The sequence below is a fragment of the Coregonus lavaretus genome, assembly GCF_964263955.1.
Source record: "Coregonus lavaretus genome assembly, chromosome: 25".
In the NCBI taxonomy this organism is placed as follows: Eukaryota; Metazoa; Chordata; class Actinopteri; order Salmoniformes; family Salmonidae; genus Coregonus; species Coregonus lavaretus.
Window position 1 is genome coordinate 25,636,840 of NC_140012.1, and position 22,675 is coordinate 25,659,514.

General features: G+C 44.7%; 2 protein-coding genes across 2 annotated transcripts in view; both read left to right on the top strand.

The window, feature by feature from the left end:
* The window catches only part of baiap2l1a (BAR/IMD domain containing adaptor protein 2 like 1a), a 35,474-nt gene extending 29,252 nt beyond the window's left edge, over positions 1–6,222 (top strand). Inside the window, exons 11-14 of the mRNA XM_084142292.1 lie at positions 160–219; positions 391–544; positions 4,203–4,243; positions 4,369–6,222. Of these exons, the coding sequence (XP_083998418.1) occupies positions 160–219; positions 391–544; positions 4,203–4,243; positions 4,369–4,441 (328 nt within the window). The 3' untranslated portion in view covers positions 4,442–6,222. The remainder of the gene's footprint in view (positions 1–159; positions 220–390; positions 545–4,202; positions 4,244–4,368) is intronic.
* A 2,024-nt stretch (positions 6,223–8,246) lies between these two features.
* tecpr1a (tectonin beta-propeller repeat containing 1a) lies at positions 8,247–21,908 on the top strand. The gene is made up of 23 exons (XM_084141355.1): positions 8,247–8,475; positions 9,829–10,011; positions 10,247–10,369; positions 10,631–10,756; positions 10,872–11,046; positions 11,309–11,409; positions 11,544–11,645; positions 11,810–11,961; positions 12,245–12,834; positions 13,074–13,219; positions 13,410–13,565; positions 13,677–13,826; positions 14,123–14,280; positions 14,583–14,710; positions 15,420–15,619; positions 16,200–16,279; positions 16,426–16,482; positions 18,240–18,414; positions 18,520–18,655; positions 18,935–19,027; positions 19,150–19,256; positions 19,396–19,515; positions 19,717–21,908. Exons 1-23 carry the CDS (start codon positions 8,251–8,253, stop codon positions 19,894–19,896), a joined length of 3,663 nt encoding a protein of 1,220 aa, XP_083997481.1. The 5' UTR covers positions 8,247–8,250; the 3' UTR covers positions 19,897–21,908.
* The last annotated feature ends 767 nt before the right edge of the window (positions 21,909–22,675 follow it).

A 22,675-nucleotide genomic window follows, 5' to 3' on the forward strand; every position in this document is an offset into this window, starting at 1 on the left:
TTCGAAACAAATCTGTCATATATTTGATCATCGAAATGTGTGTTTCACATGCCTTCAGGGACATTTGGCTTACTTCAAGTGAGAAGAACTCATTTCTTTATGATGTTATTCATTGTTGTTTTATTTGGCTAATTTTTGGTGTGTCTGTGTTTGTTTCAGGCGGGGCTGGTTTCCCTCATCTTACTGCCGACCTTATAATGAACAACTGATCTCAAACAGGTAAGACCAAAACACATATAACCATGTGATGATCTTATGATATTGCTTACAACTACCCAATCCTCTCAAATCTTTAGGGGGCTTTCAAGAAGTGTCTAGAATAAGTACAAACAAGGTTATTTTGGACCTGGTAAAGTTCTAATGTTTGTGTGTATCTGTCTATGTCTACAGTTTGGGGACACCAGTGCATTGTCTGAGTGTGGCCAGTCTTCCGGAACAGGAAGAGGAAGAGCCTGTTCTGCTGCCGCCGCCAGACTACAGCGACGGGAAGGAGAGTAGCCCTGTCAGACTTGTCAGCTCCTCCACACCCTCACCCAAAAACACGGTCAGAACCCAGTCATCCCTTCCACACCTAACAGTACAGGCAGCAGCCCACTTTAACGTCTGACCAACTTTGATTTTGATGTTGTCTATCAGCCCACATGCTGGGAAACGGTCCCCTTAGGGTGAACATTAAACCTCCACACTCTCCTCAGGTTTATTGTTGGATGACCTAACGTGGATGACATTTTATTTGTGTATTTTCACCTGGGCTAGTTAGGAAAGTACTCCCAAGACCAGGCACACATTAAGCTAGGTTATGATAGAAACAGGGCCTAAATGTCTTGATGCTGCCACTGATAATTGGTTTTGAGGTTGTGTGTTAATTTAACCTCTGTTTGCCACACTCTTAGAAAAAAAGGGTTATTCAGCTGTCCAAATAGGAGAACCCTTTTTGATTCCAGGTAGAAACCTTTTTGGTTCCATGAAGAACTCTTTTGGGCTCCATGTAGAACTCTCTGTGGAAAGGGTTCTACCTGGAATGTAAAAAATGCTCCCTGCCTGGTTTTGTCTCTGCGCAGGAATGGAGGGAATGGAGGGAGGGAGACATAAAGGGAGGGAGGGAAGGAAGGACAGAGGACAAGGGGGGAATAGGCCTACACAGAAATATTGCTCATCCACACAGCTTCAATTAGGACCTGCGCTGGATTGAGAATGAAGTAATCGAGTAATCTCTTCTCTCTCTCTCTCTCTCTCTCTCTCTCTCTCTCTCTCTCTCTCTCTCTCTCTCTCTCTCTCTCTCTCTCTCTCTCTCTCTCTCTCTCTCTCTCTCCTCTCATTGCCTTTGTGTGCTGGAACTGCTGCCTCAGGGCTTTAAGAGAAATACACTGTTGTTAGGGATGCTATCATAATAGAGTTTGCATCCCTCCCTCCCCTTTCTCTCCCCCTTGCCTCCCCCCTCTGCTCTCCCCATTCCCAACCTCTCACCCTTTCCTTCCTAGAAGTCCTATCCTTCCATTTGATCGTGTGGTTGTGGAGGGGTGACTTTGCTCTTTGTGTTTGTTATTGTCGCTGCCAGATTGTTTAATGGTCTCTGATGTAAGCAACTCCATTGGGCCTCTCGCATAGCTGCCCCTGTGCCTTCACTTCTGGACATAGACTGCCCTCTAGTGGAATGTTAGGGTAGTGGTTTACCAGGACGTGTACTCCGAGCATGTGCTGACCAACTGGCAAGTGTCTTCACTGACATTTTCAACATGTCCCTGACTGAGTCTGTAATACCAACATGTTTCAAGCAGACCACCATAGTCCCCGTGCCCAAGGACTCTAAGATAACCTGCCTAAATGACGTAGCACTGACGTCTGTAGCCATGAAGTGTTTTAAAAGGCTGGTCATGGCTCACATCAACACCATTATCCCAGAAACCCTAGACCCACTCCAATTTGCATACCGCCCCAACAGATCCACAGATTATGCAATCTCTATTGCACTCCACACTGCCCTTTCCCACCTGGACAAGAGGAACACCTACGTGAGAATGCTATTCATTGACTACAGCTCAGCATTCAACACCATAGTGCCCTCAAAGCTCATCATTAAGCTAAGGATCCTGGGACTAAACACCTCCCTCTGCAACTGGATCCTGGACTTCCTGACGGGCCGCCCCCAGGTGGTAAGGGTAGGTAACAACACATTTGCCACACTGATCCTCAACACGGGGGCCCCTCAGGGGTGCATGCTCAGTCCCCTCCTGTACTCCCTGTTCACCCATGACTGCATGGCCAGGCACGACTCCAACACCATCATTAAGTTTGCTGACGACACAACAGTGGTAGGCATGATCACTGACAACGATGAGACAGCCTATAGGGAGGAGGTCAGAGACCTAGCCGTGTGGTGCCAGGATAACAACCTCTCCCTCAACGTGACCAAGACAAAGGATATGATTGTGGACTACAGGAAAAAAAAGAGGACTGAGCACGCCCCCATTCTCATCGACAGGGCTGTAGTGGAACAGGTTGAGAGCTTCAAGTTCCTTGGTGTCCACATCACCAACGAACTATCATGGTCCAAACACACCAAGACAGTCGTGAAGAGGGCACGACAAAGCCTATTCCCCCTCGGGAGACTGAAAAGATTTGGCATGGGTCCTCAGATCCTCAAAAAATTCTACAGCTGCACCATCGAGAGCATCCTGACTGGTTGCATCACCGCCTGGTATGGCAACTGCTTGGCCTCCGACCGCAAGGCACTACAGAGGGTAGTGCGTACGGCCCAGTACATCACTGGGGCCAAGCCTCCTGCCATCCAGGACCTCTATACCAGGCGGTGTCAGAGGAAGGCCCTCAAAATTGTCAAAGACTCCAGCCACCCTAGTCATAGACTGTTCTCTCTGCTACCGCACGGCAAGCGATACCGGAGTGCCAAGTCTAGGTCCAAAAGACTTCTCAACAGCTTCTACCCCCAAGCCATAAGACTCCTGAACAGCTAATCATGGCTACCCGGACTATTTGCACTGCCCCCCCACCCCATCTTTTTACGCTGCTGCTACTCTGTTAATTATTTATGCATAGTCACTTTAACTATACCCACATGTACATATTACTTCAACTACCTCAACTAGCCAGTGCCCCTGCACATTGACTCTGCACCGGTACCCCCCTGTATATATAGACCCATGGGGCGGCGCACAACTGGCCCAGCGTAGTCCAGGGTAGGGGAGGGAATGGCCGGCAGGGATGTAGCTTAGTTGGTATAGCATGGCGTTTGCAACGCCAGGGTTGTGGGTTCGATTCCCATGGGGGGCCAGTATGAAAAAATAAAAAATAATAATAATAATAATAATGTATGCACTCACTAACTGTAAGGCGCTCTGGATAAGAGTGTCTGCTAAATGACTAAAATGTAAATGTAAATATATAGCTTCCCTACTGTTATTTTATTTTACTTCTGCTCTTTTTTTCTCAACACTTTTTTGTTGTTGTTTTATTTTACTTTTTTTATTTAAAATAAATGCACTGTTGGTTAAGGGCTGTAAGTAAGCATTTCACTGTAATGTCTGCACCTGTTGTATTCGGCGCATGTGGCCAATAAAATTTGATTTGATTTGATTTGGTTATGTCCTGAAGTATTTCGAATAGGCCTACTACAGCAGTGTTCCTGTGCAGTACAAAAACTTAACAGCCTATAGCCTAATCCACTGTTAGATTGGGTCTTCAAAACATCAGATAAGGATACAAAATGAACACAACTTGGAGAGGGTTTGTTTACTCTCATCCGTCATCAGAAATCTTTAATTTCTGAGAGTGCAGATAATTTTTCTTAGATAGATACACGTTCATACGTCCTAAAACATAGCTATGTAATCAGTTCACCATCTCATTTAAAACTATCTTAATCACGCTCACTTGTTTAGGGTTACAATAAGATTTCCATCTACTCAGAGAAGAGGTGTTTCTAGAGGTGTGCTGTGTGCTGGCCTTTCTAGACATTCTAGATTCCTGACACCCAGCATGAGGTCATGGTACACTCCGTCCCAGAGTTCTTCACTGAGGAGTGACACAACGACTGTGTGTGTTGACAGTTGACATCCTTATCCAACCTGTCAGACTAGAGACAACTAGAAACAACCTTTTCACACTTACAACTGCAGCATGTAGTAAATATGCACAGCATGTATCTTGACTTCTAAGTGTTTCTCTTTCTTTCTTTTTGTAAACAGATCTCTCTACCCAATGGGGTTGGAAAGTCTCCCTTTCTGGGGTAAGTCATATAATAACTCTGTTATAACTTTATAACCTATCACATGGATTGATTTTGATGGGAAATGTGAATACAAAATCATAAGGATCTCACCTATTACAATGTGTTATTTAAATATTTTCCAGAGGTGGGAATCCCTTTGCCACTGTCAAACTGAGACCTACAGTGACCAATGACAGATCAGCACCAATCGTCTAATAACCAGGGATCATCCAGAATCATAAAGCTTGGGACCTCTGCCCCACCAACACTCCAAAATCACAGTCCGACAAGATGTCCAGACAGCCTGGATTCTACTCTGCTTCAGCAAACCAGCTCAATTGTTGCTAGTTCCATTGCAACTGCATTGTAAAACAGACCAGTGAAGTGACAATAAATATGAGCAGTGCTGAAACAGACTAATATCCAGGCTACCTTCCTGACTCTTCAGCACTCAGATAAAAAATTAATATATATATATATATTATGTCTGTAGTAGTTGTGGGAATGATGGGAGAGAGACACTAGTTGGGAAAAGAAGAGCTCAATTATTTGCCATGTTTATTTTTTTATTATTATGTGACCATTTTTAAATGGGGAAACTATTTATGTAAACATCTTTAAACAAATTCTTAGATATATTATTTTCTTGTGCCACTAGAGATCCTGGTTCGAGTCCAGGCTCTGTCGCAGCCGGCCGTGACCGGGAGACCAATGGGGGCGGCGCACAATTGGCCCAGCGTCGTCCAGGTTAGGGGATGGTTTGGACGGAAGGGATGTTCTTGTCCCATCGCGCACTAGCGACTGCTGTGGCGGGCCGGGCGCAGTGCACGCTGACACGGTCGCCAGGTGTACGGCGTTTCCTCCGACGCATTGGTGCAGCTGGCTTCCGGGTTAAGCGGTCATTGTGTCAAGAAGCAGTGCGACTCGGTTGGTTTGTGTTTCGGAGGACGCACCAATGTAAAAAAATTAAAATATTGTTTTCTAATTAATTTCATCATAAAGAAGTCAACCCCCAACCCCCCCCCCCCCACCCCCCCCCCTCCCCTTTGCACACCCTCGGCAAGTGTGTATTGCGTGTAAACAGTGAGAGTTTATGGAAGAATGAATATACCCACTGGGCACAGACATCAGTTCAGCGTCTATTATTGATTGACATTTGGTTGAGTTGTCAACTAACGTGAATTCAATGTGAAATCAACAAAACATTGCACCATGTCATTGGCTTTAGGTTAAAAGTTGGATGAAAGAAAGACGAAAGTCCCTTATGTTGATGACTTTTTGCAAAATCCAATCCGTTTTCCATGTTGATTCAACTTCATCACATATAATTGTTTTGTTGAAATGACGTGGAAACAACGTTGATTCAACACATTTTTGCCCAGAAGGTAGTAGTGTAAATTATGTTTTAAATTAAAATAAGTGATTTTTGATTTGCCATAGACTACTAAATGAATGTATTCTGAATGGGGGATGCATTGACATGTGGACTACCATGCTATTTTTTCATAGTTCAAAAGTTCCTGATAATAATAGGGTGGCAATTTCTCTTTGGCTTTTTCATGGTAAGCTGGATGTTGTGTGTATACAAATACACAATTGTTGTAAATCACAATCACATTGTTTTTTGGTAGAAATACAGTATGAGCCATGCAGTATAGAGTATATCAAAAGAGTATACAGGTTTTCTTTCTTCCTTCTGTGTAGAGTAATTCATGATACACACTGCTGTCCATGATAATTGATTATTGTCATCCCAAATAAGTATTTGAAAAGAACACTGGACATGGTTCCTCCTCTTTTATCTCTGTTCAGATACTGATGTGTATTGTTTTCATTCTCTAAAGGTGAGAAGGAAAAAACCTTACATGGTCCTTATTAATGTATTGACTTTGCAATGTACTGCCATAGCCTACTGTGTATCTGTATGAAGACTTCCATTATAAGTGATAATGTTGTTCATCCCTTAATACATGAGATTAAATGGAGAATAAAAAGCTTTGGTTGTCTTTTATTGAATTAGTAGTTTTTTATATTGAATGAATGAGTAGGCTACCATTCTTTCCTGCCTCGTAGTAAATAGCTTTAAGTTATGTTAATTTGATTACGATAAACACACACACATACATCTTTGAATAAAGATGTTTATGTTTACCACTAGAGTCCGTTTGCACTACTACTTTGTCAGGTCATAAGACACATTTAGAAGGAAAAGCATGAGACAACACTGGGGGATTGTCTGTAGGACATTACTGTCCTTGCCTAGGTAATTCTATGATATCCACTCTCTACTCCTAGCGGTTATATCCAGTGTTTGTCTGTCTGGGGGTGTTGGGGGAAAAGCCAATTTCTGTTCTAACCAAATTGACTTTTACATTTTGGCCATTCAGCAGACTTACAGTGAATGCAACCACACATCACAATCATTGTAAGTGAAACTTTCCTCAATAAAGCAGCTATCAGCAAAATCAGTGCTGGTAAGGAAAGACAAGAGCAATATTGTATTGTATTGTATTGTATTATATAATATTGTATTATATTATATTTTCCAATGTTATTATCAGACCTTGTAATGCCCTATAATAACAAAGCTACTAGTGTCGCCTACTGGACAAATTCAGCCATTGGTTCAGTTGGTGCAGCAGCCAATCCGCGTTTACAGTAAAACACCACACTTCCTGTTTCGGATTAAAGAAAATATCGCAATTAATGGTATATTCAATCTGATGACGAATGAATTGTAGTGACTTACCATACCGTTTATGAGAGGGAACACACGGTAAGTGATGAGCTATTGCTAACTATTTAATTTCTTGCTGTGCTTTAGTGGTAAGCCTCCCTGTAATGCCTTAAAGAGCAATGTCAAGCTAATATTTACTCTGTGCTAGCCAGGCCATTCATTGGATAATTATGCCACGTTTGTAATGTTGAGTGTCCTTTATGTGGTTGTAGATTTGCTGATAGCAGCAGTCAGCTGTTATGCAAAAAATTGCAGTCTACCTGCGATAAGTTTAGCATGCTGCAGTAGACTACTTTATAAACCAACCAAAAGCTTAGCTACTATGTGTCACGTAGGTGCCAGATAAGCTACTTTGTATCAATGTTGATCATTCACCGCCCTATTACAATGTAGCAAACGTCATTCATTTGCCACAGTATTATCTCAGTGAGTTACAATGTTGCAGTTTGCAACTACCAGTATCTAGAGACTCTCGAGTCAATTGGGCGAGTCACTAGATCAGGTCGCAGCTTGCTTCAGACAGTACACTGAGGTTTATCTCTCTGGCTAGATCAGTTTATTAATTGCTTGTGACAGGGGCTACACCTTTGAAGAGCATCACTCGCCCCAGGCATTACATAATGTATTGGATCAGGAAAGGATGGAATAGGTTGAAGCTGCCCCGGCCTAGACACTGGTGTAAGGTCAGTTTAGCCTTTTACCCATAAATGGAATAGAGATAGACTCTGTACTATAGCTTATTCTGCACTCCCTGCTTTCAGAAGAGAGATGAGGCAGGGCCATGGGCCATGAGGGAGAGCTGAACAGAAGGTCAGCAGTGAGCATGCTGATTCAGCAGCACTGGCCTAGCTACATCACTGGACTGTTTTAATTAGAAATGTGATTTCCTTATTATTAGACCAAGCAGTTTGGCTGGGGGTGTACCTCTCAAGGAGGGTAATTTGAGGGAACTCTCTCCCTTTTATGCCTCTCTCTCTCCATACCCCCTTATACATTTACATTTTAGTCATTTGGCAGACGCTCTTATCCAGAGCGACTTACAGGAGCAATTAGGGTTAAGTGCCTTGCTCAAGGGCACATCGACAGATTTTTCACCTAGTTGGCTCGGGGATTAGAACCAGCGACCTTTCGGTTACTGGCACTGAGCTGTTAACCCCTAAGCTATACTCCTCCCTCTCTGTGACCTCTGCTATTTGTCCATCCTCCAATCCCCCATTTATCACCCCTCTTTCTAAATGAAAACAAGGCATCTGACTTTGGTATGTCTTCCCTCTCCCTAGGCCTGACCATGCCTGTGTCCCTGCTGTGGGCAGTGGATGTGTACGGGCGCGTGTACAGCCTGTCCACCGGAGGGCAGCAGTGGGAGCAGTGTCATGATGCCGTGTTAGAGTTTAAGAGGGTGACAGCCGTGCAGCAGTGTTGCTGGGGTATCGCCTGTGACCACCACATTTACCTGAATGTCCACTCTAGTGATGTACCCATACGTTACCAGGAGGAGACATACGAGAACCAGGTACAGGGTGTGTGTGTCCGCGGGACGGACAGGTTTAGGGTCATGAAATAGTGTGTGGATGAAGGGCGGTGGGTGCCGGTTAAATAAAAAGAAAACTATTAATAAAAAAATCCATCAATGCATAATTATTGTGCAAGTCATATCTATAGGCTACATTGAGGTTCTTCTTTCATTATTTGTATCTTGTGTTCGTACGTAGCCTAAGCTTTAGGGCCTAACTGTAGGGCGCCAAATATACAGCAATTTCCAAATGCTTTTGAAAAAGTTACCCTCGATCCACTGAGGCAAAAAGGAAAATGTCGAAGTTTAATTCAATAATAGGAAAGCTGCGAAACGGAGAGTTGAAAATAAATAGAAGGGAGGGCCAGAACAGTATTCGGTTAAATGGATGGAATAGTAGCCTAACTGAAATCTGGACACTGCCTGTAGGTCAATAACCTCTCACATAGCCTAATATAATATTAACTCCTGCAGAATTAAGCATTCCTTGCAGTAAAATGATAAACCAAATGTTAATTTTGACTCGGGAAAGGGAGTGGAGAAATATTATTTATTTATTTCAGCATTTTGAGAGAATGAAACAGAATGGAACAGTTTAGGGACTGTCTGTAAAGGTGTTATCTTTATCAGCGTCATAAAAGCTGAGAGTATTTCAACCACATCAAATATGCATCCAAGACGAACTGAAGTCTTATCAGTAACATTTTGGGTTATTTTAACAGCTTTTAATTTCCTTAAAAACGGTCAAACTGATGTCATTTGGAAATTTTGCACGGAAAATCTTTCCATTTGTATTTATTTTCTTGTTATTGCATTTCCTCCCCGGTCGATAAACATATTTTCTCCGCTAGAGAAGCAGAGATGAAAGAGAAAACAAACTTTACCATGGCAACTAGGTTGAACCATTCATTCTAATGATTTAAGACATTATTCTGACGATCAAGGGTTTATTTAGTCTTCTAGGGCAACATGTAATGACAGAAGAGAAGCTGCATGTATCTAATTAGGCCTATAGACAAGTTGACTAACAAATAGCCTACCAAAATGTCGGAAAATATAAGCAGAAACATAGGACTATCTAAATAGGCCTGTCAAAAAATCGTTCCGCCATCTCTGACTGTACAGTGCATTTTCTATATCTGTGGGTTACGGTTGGGTGCAGGCCTCATGTTTTCACTTTATCACATATAGTCGCGCGTTTGCAGATGGGTTATTAGCAATTGTTAGCGGGTGCGGGTGAACAAACAGCTGACCTGCGCATCACTAGTGTGTGTATGTGTGTGTGTGTGTGTGTGTCTGTATTTGTGCTTCTTTTGCACCTGCTGCATTTATGGTTCCCTCTCTCTCTCTCAGCGATGGAATCCAGTGGATAACTTCTCGGATCGCTTGTTGCCGAGCGACCGCTGGCAGTGGAGTGACATCACAGGGCTGGAACATCAACCCCTGGACAGTTTCCTAATTCCCTCGACCAACTGGGAGTGGGAGGGGGACTGGTACATTGACGAGACCTTTGGAGGAGAACCCACAGAGAAAGGAGTGAGTGTCTGTTGTTCTTCGCTCTCTTTCTCACTCTCTCTTTCTGTCATTTCGCTATCTTTCTCTCTCTCTTGTCTCCCCCATTTTATATTTTCCCTCTTCTCTCCCTCTCTCTTTCTTTCTCTCTCATTCTCTCTCTCTCTCCCTCTCTCTTTCCTTCCCTCCCTCTATGTCCTTGTCTTATCCCTCACCTATGATGATTAATGTGTGAATGGGTTTGTCTGTGTATCTGCAGGGTTGGACCTATGCCATAGACTTCCCTGCCACCTACACCAAAGACAAGAAGTGGAACTCGTGTGTCCGTCGCCGGCGATGGATCCGCTACAGGAGGTACAAGGCCACGGACACCTGGGCCAAGGTGTGTATTTGGAGCATGATAATCACCTGTCACAACCAGGATGTAACTGTGTGCCTCTGCTGTGAATGCTTTCTTCATGTACATACTTTGTATTGTACTGTAGGTTTGTTTAGGCCTGTGTGTGTGTCCATCCATGTATCCCTGCATGTGTGTTTACGCCTGTGTGTACTCACTTGTGCCATCCTGCCTGCCTGTGTGTGTGTGTGTGTGTGTGTGTGTGTGCTTGTGTGTGTGTTGACCCGTCTCTCTCTGTGTTACCAGATCCCATCAGAAGGTCACAGTGGTCCCCTACCAGACCCCTTTAATGACATCAGCTGTGGGGGCTGGGAGATCAGTGAGGAGCCCAGGGGGAGGCTGTCTCTGTGGGCCGTCTCTCTACAGGGCAAGGTAATACACGCACACTAATGCATGCACATACACACATACAACACAAATGTATTCCTAAACGAGCAAATCAATTTGATTGACTAATTGCCTGTGTGTGTTTGATCTGTGTCATTAGGTGTGGTTTCGTGAGGGTATCCACCACCACAGCCCAGAGGGGGATGGCTGGGAGGAGGTGTCTCTGCCTGGGGAGGTAGTGCAGATCAGCTGTGGTCCAGGGGACCTGGTCTGGGCTGTGCTCTGGGAGGGTCAACTCATCGTCAGGGAGGGCATCACCAGAGACTGCCCACAAGGTGGCTGGTTGACAGAGGAAGTGTGTGTGTGTATGTTAGAGAGAAGGAGAGAGAGAGCGCATGCTTGTGTCTGTTTATGAGAGGAGAGAGAGAGAGAGAGAGAGGGAGAGAGGGAGAGAGGGAGAGAGAGAGAGAGAGGGAGAGAGGGAGAGAGAGAGAGAGAGAGAGAGAGAGAGAGAGAGAGAGAGAGAGAGAGAGAGAGAGATTCTGTCCTGTCAGACCTGGGCGTCTAATGGTCTCTTTTCTCTTCTCTGTCTGTCAGGCTCCTCCTGGGTGGTGGTGGACTCTCCCAACCCAGAAGCCGGGGCCATCCACATAGCTGTGGGGGACAACGTAGTGTGGGCCGTCACCAAGGACAACAAAGTAAGACTATATATATGAAACACTCTCTCATTTAGTCTTTTGTGCTTAATTTATGCTCTCTATATCTTTCCCTCTCTCACTCTGTGAGAATGTCAGGAGTATGTTCCTGATGATCATCTCTCTGTACCTGTCAGGTATGGTTCAGGCGTGGCATCAACTCCCATAACCCATGTGGTTCAGGCTGGATCGGGATGGTCGGGGAGATGGTCATGATCAACGTGGGCCTCAACGACCAGGTAAGGTTTTGATCAATGTTTATTAACAGATCTTCTAATAGATTGTCAAGTAAGTTCCCTGGGTGTGGTTTATAAATATTCACTTGCCACTGTCCATAGTGCTGAAACAGGTTTGGTCAGGCATTCTACACAGGTCAATGTCTGTTTGTTCTGACACTGTCCAGGTGTGGGGTATCAGCTGTGTGGACCGGGCAGTTTATTTCCGTCAGGGTGTGACCTCCAGTGAGTTGAGTGGTAAAGCCTGGAAGGCTGTCAACGTGCCCCGAGACGGAGACATCATGTCCCACTCCTCCGCCAGCACTAGCAGTCTGCACAGGTGGACATGGACACACACATTTCCAATGCTTGGGCAATCTCGTCTACATAAAACGATTAGCCAAACAGTCTGCCAGCTGGGTGCCCTGTGTAATACTAATCTCTCTCTCTCTCTCTCTCTCTCTCTCTCTCTCTCTCTCTCTCTCTCTCTCTCTCTCTCTCTCTCTCTCTCTCTCTCTCTCTCTCTCTCTCTCTCTCTCTCTCTCCTTCTTACTATCTCACTTTCACTCTGTCACTCTCTCCTCTCTGACTCTCTCTCTCTCTTCTCTCCGTCCGTCCCACAGTGCTGGTTGTTTCTTCAGTGGTGAGGTCCGAGCCCAGTCTGTGATGAGTGAAGACTCGGACACAGAGGGCGATCCACAGAGGGCGGTCCTAGAAGTAGGGGCCTGCCTTTCTTCCCCTCCCCCCAAGCCCCCTCCCATCGACCCTGACGTCACTAAACCACGCATCCCTAAGGTCACCAGCGACAGCTTCATCTCTGAGATGCTCTCTGACCGCGAGGTCAAACGGGAGGGGGCCACCGCTGCCGCCACTGCCAGTCCCTCTATCCCAGAAGAGGAAGTCGCTCTTGGGGAATCAGAGGCCAAGTCTCCCCCTCCGGCCCTGGTTCTTTCCCCCAGCCTGTCTGGAGGGCCTGGGGACCCCCAGTGGAGTAATGTGGACCTGGAAGAGACCCAGACTCACCTGGCTGTGGGGCCTGCCGTGGTGAGAGGGGACTCGGCTGACACCTGTAGCTTGTCCTCGGTGGCCACCTACACCCTGTATCAGGGGGAGCCTTATGGGGCGGATGAACACCCGCTCTGGGCATGGGTCAGTGGAGGAGGCTGTGGTGTGGACTGTCACTCCCAGCTCAACTGGTTCAGCTCTGCCACAGGTGAGACACAGATACTGTAGATATTGTATCGCCCTGAAATTGTATTTCTCCTGCATATCAAAACAAGCCTAACAATATGCAAAACTCCAGCTTCAACTCACAATTACACCAGAATACACACTTCTGACTGATGTAACAGTGTCGCTCTGCTTATTCCTTGTTGTTGTTGTTGAGCCACTGGAGTGTTTCCTCACACATTGTTGATCAAGTTTTGACCTTTGTCTTATTGTCTCTCTCAGCCCTGACATCTTCAGTCCAGTCCATGAGTCTGTCCATCAGTCCAGCCCAGACAGCTGCCTGGCGGAAACAGATCTTTGATCAGCTCAGCGAACGCTCTAAGAGAGAGATGGACCACTTTAAACATTACGAACAGGCCATAGAACAGGTACCAACAACTTGAAAGTCCTTACAACTTGAACGCTTACAAATGCTTTTTTTGGTTGCTTGCTTGATTTAATTAGGTCTGTTTATGACTTGTCCTTGTTGTATAGACGTTGATTAGTCTCCCTCCCTCGTCCCCTCCTTCTCTCCCTTCCTCCCCTCCTCCTCTCCCTCCCTCCCCACCTCCGTCCCAGTCTGTGTGGGTGAAGAAAGGGACCATGCAGTGGTGGAGGGACTGGAAGCCCCATAAGTGGGTGGACGTGAGGTTTGTCCTGGAGCAGTTCTCAGGACCCGAGGGAAACAAGGACGGCATCCTCTTCCTCTACTACACCTTCAACGAGGAGAAGAAGGTGAGGGGAGGGCCACAATGTCTTTGTGTGCTTATGTGTGTGTCTGTTTGTGTGTGTGTTTTCTGTGATCTGTAATGAGTTATTTATTCCTAATTTCCTCCCTCTTTCCAGTACCTGCATGCGTTCATCAATGAGGTGACTATCTTGGTGCCGGTGCTGAATGACTCCAAACACACATTTGCCATCTACACAGCAGAGAGGACTAAACAGAGGTGGCCTATCAGACTGGCTGCTGCCACCGAGGTGGAGATGCACGACTGGGTAGGTTGTATGATCACTGTCTTACACCTGAACCTGACACACAGTACAGTGCTCCATTTTCACTGAAAATCATATGTTTTATTCATAAGCAAATGTCATGCTAAATATAGGATGGCGAAAGGGTTATGCCACAAAGAACCAGATATAACGATATTTTTATATGACCCTTTATGTAGTACGACTTTGCCTCTATGTAGGGCTTATGAAGACTTTACGTATGCTATATACATCCTTTATAAGTTGTCGTTTGGTAAAAGTGGGGCCTTAATGTCTTGACTATGTCTCTGTACCCCCAGCTGGCCCTGCTGAGTGTGTCGTGCTGTGACTCCCGGGGGATCCAGGGTCCCCCCTCTAAACAGGCCATCTGGTCAGTCACCTGTAAAGGAGACATCTTCGTCTGTGAGCCCTCACCTAGCCTGGAGGCCTGTCCCTACCCCACACCCTGTGACCAGATGTAAGACACGTCTTCTGGGCTGTTATCAATGCTTTATAAAGGCTTGATAAATGAAACCTATGATTACAAAACTACAGTATATCATGAATTTGTTATTTGTGGATAAATAGATAGATATTTATTGATCAGAAATATGCACTTACAACTGAATAGTCTTAACTGTCAACAAATGTTTTATCAGTCACTCTTCAAGGAAAATGTTAGACTTTTCTTTCCTTTGTCTCTAACCACACGTTGCTCTGTCCTGTCTGTCCTGTCTGTCCTGTCTGTCCTGTCTGTTCTGTCTGTGTGTGTGTCTGTAGGTTCTGGCGTCAGGTGGGGGGTCACCTGCGTCTGGTGGAGTGTAACAGTCTGGGGGTGGTTTGGGGGGTGGGCTATGACCACACTGCCTGGGTCTACACTGGCGGCTATGGAGGTGGATTCTTCCAGGGTAAACACACTAAATATATACTAAACATAAACCTACTGGACTGGACTTAAAGCATATGCCAAACATAACCAAGTACTCTATAGCCACTAACATGGAAACCAAACCGGCAACGTTGTGTGTGCGAGCATTGCAAAATAAATTAACGCTTGCATGTTATTCAATCATTTCACCCAAACTGCTTGCACGCGTCAACGAACATCTGCGTTGCTGAACGCTAAAATAGAACTTGGTTCTATTTGAGACGCTCAATGCACTGCAAGTCCCGCCTCTCCCATCTACTCATTGGAGGAGAGATTAATCAAAGATAACTAACAAAAAACAAACTAGGTTTCCCCTTTTATCTGTGGATTAATCGTCAGAGTAGAGAAACACACCATTTTGTATGATTCAGCACCGTATTGTGCATGTCAGGTAAAATAACAACCCAATGTTTATCTTCCAGGACAAATGCTAGCAACCTTGCTTAATGTCCATGAATGTTTCTTGTGTGTTTTGACCTGTCCCCAAATTGATATAGTTGGTTCTCAGTTAGTTTTGGTATTTTTACCAGTGTGTCATGATTGCATCTGGTGGGGATAGACAAAATCAACATGCGCACGATTGTGCTCGCGGACATAAGCGCAGGGCCAGTTTGGTCAGGGTGAAAGGGTATTTATCAGCTCTATTTTGTCTCAGCTCCTGACTATAACCTCTCTCTTGTCTTTGTTAGGTCTGGCCAGCAGCACAGATAACATCTACACCCAGACAGATGTGACGTGTGTCTACATCTATGAAAACCAGAGGTGGAACCCAGTCACAGGATATACCAACAGAGGCCTCCCAACAGATCGCTACATGTGGAGTGATGCGACGGGACTGCAGGAGTGTACCAAGGCCAACACCAAGCCTCCATCCCCTCACTGGACATGGGTGGGTACCATTAGAAGGACAAAGAAATGTCAATTTTACCCTCAATAGAGAGCAATAGTAATGGCGTCTTTTTGTAGGCACTAACTCCGCCTTGGCTCATTGGACAAAGCCTATGGGGAAATGAATGGGGATTTTGTAGGAGTTTAGGATAAATACCAAAAATACGGTCTGTGGTAAACACAGGCTTAGGAGATCTTATACGTTTTGTTCTATGAGATCATCTTCATCAGCTACGTCAGTTTTTGTGAATTTTGAAGCATTTATGTAATCAAGTACATAAAGGCTTCATAATTCATAAAGGTGATGTTAACTGACTGATATCTCATAGAACAAAACTTATAAGATCTCCTAAGCTTGTGTAAACCTCAGACCTTATTTTCGGCGTTCGTTCCCCATTCATTTTCCCCATAGGAATGGCTGAACGAACCAGGGGTAACTCGTTTCAGTTTTTTAGGACTACAAGCTGGCGAGCTCTATGGACATTATCACTTTTGAACTAAACATGCACAGAGTACCAGTAGATGTCTAAAACGGTCCTACAAACAAAGCTTGTTTTGCTAACTGCTTTGTCTCTTATCAGGTAGCAGACTGGGCCATTGACTACGGTATCTCCGGAGGGACAGACAGAGAGGGTTGGCAATACGCAGCTGATTTCCCAACGTAAGTGTATCTAACCTTCTCCAATACATCTTCATTGGTCTATCTATCGCATATCAAGCTGAATCTTTTCCCTGCATGAAAGCAACCATAATATTTGTTTACCTCACTATCATGTGTTTTCTCTCCCTCTGTATGGACTCTTCCAGGTCGTATCATGGCCACAAGACCTTGAAGGACTTTGTTCGTCGTAGGCGATGGGCCAGGTACTGTATGTTACTACAGAACAATGGCTCTGTTCCCTCATCACTGTTTGTTTAGTCAGCACATAATAATAATAATAATAATAATAATATAAGTATTTTATATAGCGCTTTTCATTACAAAGAGAATCTCAAAGACGCTGTAAAAACAAACAAAACAAATGTAGAGATCTGGCAGGTGTTGGGCGATGGTCTTCCACAGCTTCAGATGACGAGGTGTTGTTCAGCCAGGTAGTTCAGAAAGGCTGGGCAGTACTTAAGCGGATGGAGCCTCGATGGCACAGAGAGGGAGCAGCGTCAGTCAGTTACTTAGACAGCCCGGTGCTTTTGATCAGGCACCTCATTCGTTGTCTGGTCCTCTGTAGGTAGGCTGGATAGTCCACTACTGAAGTGTAGCACCCACCTAGGTGATACAATGGTCTGGTCTGCCTCATTCTGCCGACTCAGTACTCTGTTTAAACAACCCTGAGTTTGAGCTCTAGGTAGAAAAATGGCCCGTAAGCACATATCTAGGATCAGCTTTACTCTACCTAAATCCTAACCTTAGCCATTGGGGGAAACACAATAACTGACCTTAGATCAGCTCTAGGGCAGAGTTCTTCAATCCTGGTCTTGGGGACCCACAAGGAGTGCATGTTTTTGCTCCAGCCCATTACTAACACACCTAAATTAACTACCGGTACACTGGTCTAGGTGCGACTTATCTCCTATTTTAACAACCCTTGTACACTAGATGACCAAAAGTATGTGGACACCTGCTCGTCGAACATCTCATTCCAAAATCATGGGCAATAATATGGAGTTGGTCCCCCCTTTGCTGCTATAACAGCCTCCACAAACCATTTCTGTATGGACCTCGCTTTGTGCACGAGGGCATTGTCATGCTGAAACAGGAAATGGCCTTCCCCAAGCTGTTGCCACAAAGTTGGAAGCACAGACTCGTTTAGAATGTCATTGTATGCTGTAGCTTTAAGATTTCACTTCACTGGAACTAAGGGGCCTAGCCCGAACCATGAAAAACAGCCCCAGACCATTATTCCTCCTCCACCAAACTTTACAGTTGGCACTATGCATTCGGGCAGGTAGCGTTCTCCTGCCATCCGCCAAACCCAGATTTGTCCGTCGGACTGCCAGATGGTGACGTGTGATTCATCACTCCAGAGAACGTGTTTCCACTGCTCCAGAGTCCAATGGCGGCAAGCTTTACACCACTCCAGCCGACGCTTGGCATTGCGCTTGCGCATGGTGATCTTAGGCTTGTGTGCAGCTGCTCGGCCATGGAAACCCATTTCATGAAGCTCCCTACCAACAGTTCTTGTGCTGACGTTGCTTCCAGGGGCTGTTTGGAACTCGGTAGTGAGTGTTCGAAACCGAGTACAGACGATTTTCAGCACTCGGCGGTCCCGTTCTGTGAGCTTGTGTGGCTTACAACTTCGCAGCTGAGCTGTTGTTGCTCCTAGACGTTTGCACTTCACAATAACAGCACTTACAGTTGACCGGGGCAGCTCTAGAAGGGCAGAAATTTGACGAACTGATTTGTTGGAAAGGTGGCATCCTATATGACTGTGCCACGTTGAAAGTCACTGAGCTCTTCAGTAAGGCCATTCTACTGCCAATGTTTGTCTATAGAAATTACATGGCTGTGTGCTCGATTTTATTCACCGGTCAGCAACGGGTGTGGCTGAAATAGCTGAATCCACTTATTTGAAGGGGTGTCCACACACTTTTGTATATATATGTGTGTGTATTTCCTCTGACAGGAAGTGTAAACTGACAACCACAGGGCCGTGGCAGGAAGTCCCGCCCATCCCGTTGAGTGACGTGACCATCGTCCCATGTGGAGCTCAGAGCAGTGTTGAGCCGGTCCCTCTGTGGGCCATCAGTAACAAGGGAGACGTGCTCTGTAGACTTGGGGTCACCCTACTGACGCCTGCCGTGAGTCACACACACAAACACAATATGTAAACATACAACACACATGTTCACCATGAATACGCACACATTGTATTTGATAACTGAAGTGGTTGTGTGTGTTTCTAGGGGACGTCGTGGCTTCACGTGGGCACAGACCAGCCTTTTAAGTCTATCTCCATCGGTGGGGCCAACCAGGTGTGGGCCATTGCCAGGGATGGATCTGCCTTCTACAGGGGCTCCGTGTCCGCAGAGAGCCCTGCAGGTCAGTCAGAGAACCACGCAGAACCCACACTCTCTGACAGAACCAAGGGTCTCCCTTCAGTATTACTGCTAATTAACAGTTCAGTCAATCACTCAAATGTATTTCTAAAGCTGTTTTACATCAGCAGTTGTCACAAAGTGCTTTACAGTGATACTGTAGCTCAATGTTTCCTTTTTGAAGGAGCTTACCTCTCTGGGCTCTGGTTCATATCACAGAGATGCACCTTATGATGAAAGTAGACTAACCACTGGCTGTTTAATGTACTATTGCCCCCTGCAGGAGACTGCTGGTACCACATCCCCTCTCCTGCCAGACAGACGCTCCAACAGGTGTCTGTAGGGAGGACGTCGGTCTACACTGTGGATCAAAATGGTACAACAGACAATAATTTTATGACATACTATGACATTTGCCTTTATTATCAGCTGTCTATTAGTTGTACCATCTCAATTATTTATTTTTAGCAGGATTTTAATGCTGTGCTCTCTATCCAGGTAACCTGTGGTTCAGACAGGGCCTGACTCCCAGCTACCCCCAGGGATCGTCATGGGAACACATCTGCAACAATGTACGCAAGGTCTCCGTAGGACCTCTAGACCAGGTGAGCAGAACCTACAATCTAAAACCTGGGTGGTTGTTGTTGGTAGTAATTCATCATAATGACTTTCTCTTTTCTCAAAATTCAACGCTCTTTACATTGCACTGTGTTGACTAACTCAACCCTTCTCGTTGTTGTGTAGGTGTGGATCATAGCTGACAAGGTGCAAGGCAGCCAAAGTCTGAGCTGTGGGACAGTGTGTCACCGTCTGGGGGTTCAGCCCATGGAGCCCAAGGGACAGTCCTGGGACTACGGCATCGGAGTGAGACCCTTAACCTTACCTCTAACCCTGACCCTAACCCACCAACCTGCTTCTGAGTCAACAATGACTTTACATTTACATTACATTTGAAGATTTTCTTGGTGGGGGGGCTGTCTGACTGTCTCTCTCCGTCTGTTATCTTTCTCTCACACTCTCTCGTTCTCTCTCTCTCCCCCTCTTCCTCTCTCTCTCTCTCCTCAGGGTGGCTGGGACCACATCACTGTGAGAGGGAACTCAATTGAGGCGCCTCGTGTCCGTATGCCCTCCCTGACACCCTCCCTCACCGCCTCCCTAATGGACCCCCTCCGCCCCCTTCCACCCCGCAGCCCGCTCCCCGTCATGATCACAGAGAAGGATAATGGGAATGCTGTCAGGTGTTAAACACACACACACACACACACACACACACACACACACACACACACACACACATACAGCACTTGCCAGTGGACACTGTATCTCTGTTCTGTCTTCAGCCCAACTCTCTCTTCAAATACTTTACAAAAACACCACAATGCAACTACTCCACCATCCACACTGTACTGTAGCTCCCAGCTCCAGCCTCAGCTTGTAAGTGTCTGAAGTCAAACTCTTCTGTCCTATCACATGGCTGTGTTCGAAGACCTTTGAACCCTATCTCTGCGCCCTCAGCTTGACTCAGGCAATCACCTTCTCTCTTCACAACTAGCAGATCATGTTCAGTATTTCCCACATAGAGCACTAAAGTCATTTTTAAACAGTGTCACTGAGTCTTTGAACATTGCGTCATTGTAATTTAAAGGTAACTCAGTGAAATGACGTTGCCACGAGCAGCACCGCAAATATTGAGATGAGCGAGATGCAAGATTCTCTCACACAGTCACACACAGTATCTGCTCATGTGCACAGGTTTGCTTCACGCTGTTAGAGCGTGGTAGGTACGGGACCAACACAGTAGAAATTGACCCACTATACTGTTTACTTTCTGCATATACGTCATATATGAGTCTACGTTTAAATCTGTGGTCTTAAGATAACTTTAAATCTGTGGTCTTAAGATAACTTTTTGTTTTATTTCTAGTTTTTGTTTGGTTGAATGTTTTTTTACGTGTGTGTTTGGTGTGTACCGTATTGTATGTGAGTAGATCTTTGGTTTATGTTATGGTGGTGATGGATTTATCTTTTTAAAATAATATAATAGGTGTTTTTGGGTGGTATTCAATGTGATTGGGGCGATGTTAAGATAGGTTAAACCGCATCACTGTCGGCCCAAGTATTTGTGACTTATTGTAAAAAGTCTGTATCAAGAAGTTACTATACTTACTACTTTATACCTGCTGGCAACAGATCGAGATTCCACTGGAGTCACACCAAAAACAAGAAGGATTTATTTAACGAGAAGAATTTAGGTTATTAACGTTTGATAACACATTATGCTTTTCCAGTTCTAGGCCTTTCCCCTGAATGGTTTGTGTCTGTGATGGCCACAGTAAAGAGTTTCTATGCCCATGTTCCTAGAGGACAGTTTTTTTTCTATAAAATGTTTATGTTACACTCGAAAAGAAAGTGTATATTCTTCTTTTCATGAAAATGTGCAATGTGTAGTTCTACACTGAACCGCAGTGTGAATTGCTTGGAAATTGATGTCTTTGCGAGGCTTAAAAGTTAATTTGTTTATTTCTCAGGAAAATAAGAGTTCTCCTAAACGCTATTATTGGCATGTTTTTGACCTCCTACGATTGTAGCAGTAATGACTGAAAGGTTCGGTGGAAATAACTAATATATATTTTTGTTAGAAATCTGCATATGAGTATAGTATACATGTTTTAATTGTGATATTTCAAGGTTGGGTTATTGTACGTTGGTATATAAAAAGCATAAAATATCAGTCATATTAAGTCCTATTAACTATTATCCATAAACCATAAAAGCTGAAACTAGTACGTTTGGTCATTAATTCATCTTACTTCTGTACATGGGCACCATAAGCCAATAGCTATCACTCATATACTGCAACTACAAATAATTAATTGTACAGAAAATTGTATGTCTGTGAAAACTCACTATCTTCCTATGGCAGTTCCTAATACGAAGAGGGCATTGTTTGAGAATGTTTCACTTACTACTTAATACTGTTATAACTGTACAGGTTTCATCCTAAAGGAGGGACACATGCTTTTCATGCTATTGTGTACCCCTTCACATTCCAAGCTTATATGTGTTATAGGTCTAGAGGAGGACTTGTCAGTTTAAAAAATGATTCCGTTGTTTTTATTGATTTATAATGTTAACTAAAATATTATAAGCAGGTACTGTTCTAACCCCAACAAGGCTGTTATTGATGTGTATATTTCTTCCTTCCAATAGTGTGCATGGTCAATGTCCTCTCAATAAATGTGATTATTGATAACGAATATTCTTGTATTTACTTTATTCTCATGATCCAAAACTCATCCAGAACTCAGGTTACAAAGATATTACAGTATCATTCAAACACACATTGTAAGAGCAACATAAATACAGTGGGGAGAACAAGTATTTGATACACTGCCGATTTTGCAGGTTTTCCAACTTACAAAGCATGTAGAGGTCTAATTTTTATCATAGGTACACTTCAACTGTGAGAGACGGAATCTAAAACAAAAATCCAGAAAATCACATTGTATGATTTTTAAGTAATTATTTTGCATTTTATTGCATGACATAAGTATTTGATCACCTACCAACCAGTAAGAATTCCGGCTCTCACAGACCTGTTAGTTGTTCTTTAAGAAGCTGTCCTGTTCTCCACTCATTACCTGTATTAACTGCACCTGTTTGAACTCATTACCTGTATAAAAGACACCTGTCCACACACTCAATCAAACAGACTCCAACCTCTCCACAATGTCCAAGACCAGAGAGCTGTGTAAGGACATCAGGGATAAAATTGTAGACCTGCACAAGGCTGGGATGGGCTACAGGACAATAGGCAAGCAGCTTGGTGAGAAGGCAACAACTGTTGGCGCAATTATTAGAAAATGGAAGAACTTCAAGATGACGGTCAATCACCCTCGGTCTGGGGCTCCATGCAAAATCTCACCTCGTGGGGCATCAATGATCATGAGGAAGGTGAGGGATCAGCCCAGAACTACACGGCAGGACCTGGTCAATGACCTGAAGAGAGCTGGGACCACAGTCT

Excerpts from the sequence above, each read along its gene's own strand:
- tecpr1a (XM_084141355.1), top strand. The coding sequence starts at position 8,251 with ATGCCTGTGTCCCTGCTGTGGGCAGTGGATGTGTACGGGCGCGTGTAC. Across the intron at positions 8,476-9,828 it reads AGGAGACATACGAGAACCAG|CGATGGAATCCAGTGGATAA; the intron begins GTACAGGGTGTG and ends TCTCTCTCTCAG. Across the intron at positions 10,757-10,871 it reads CCGTCTCTCTACAGGGCAAG|GTGTGGTTTCGTGAGGGTAT; the intron begins GTAATACACGCA and ends CTGTGTCATTAG.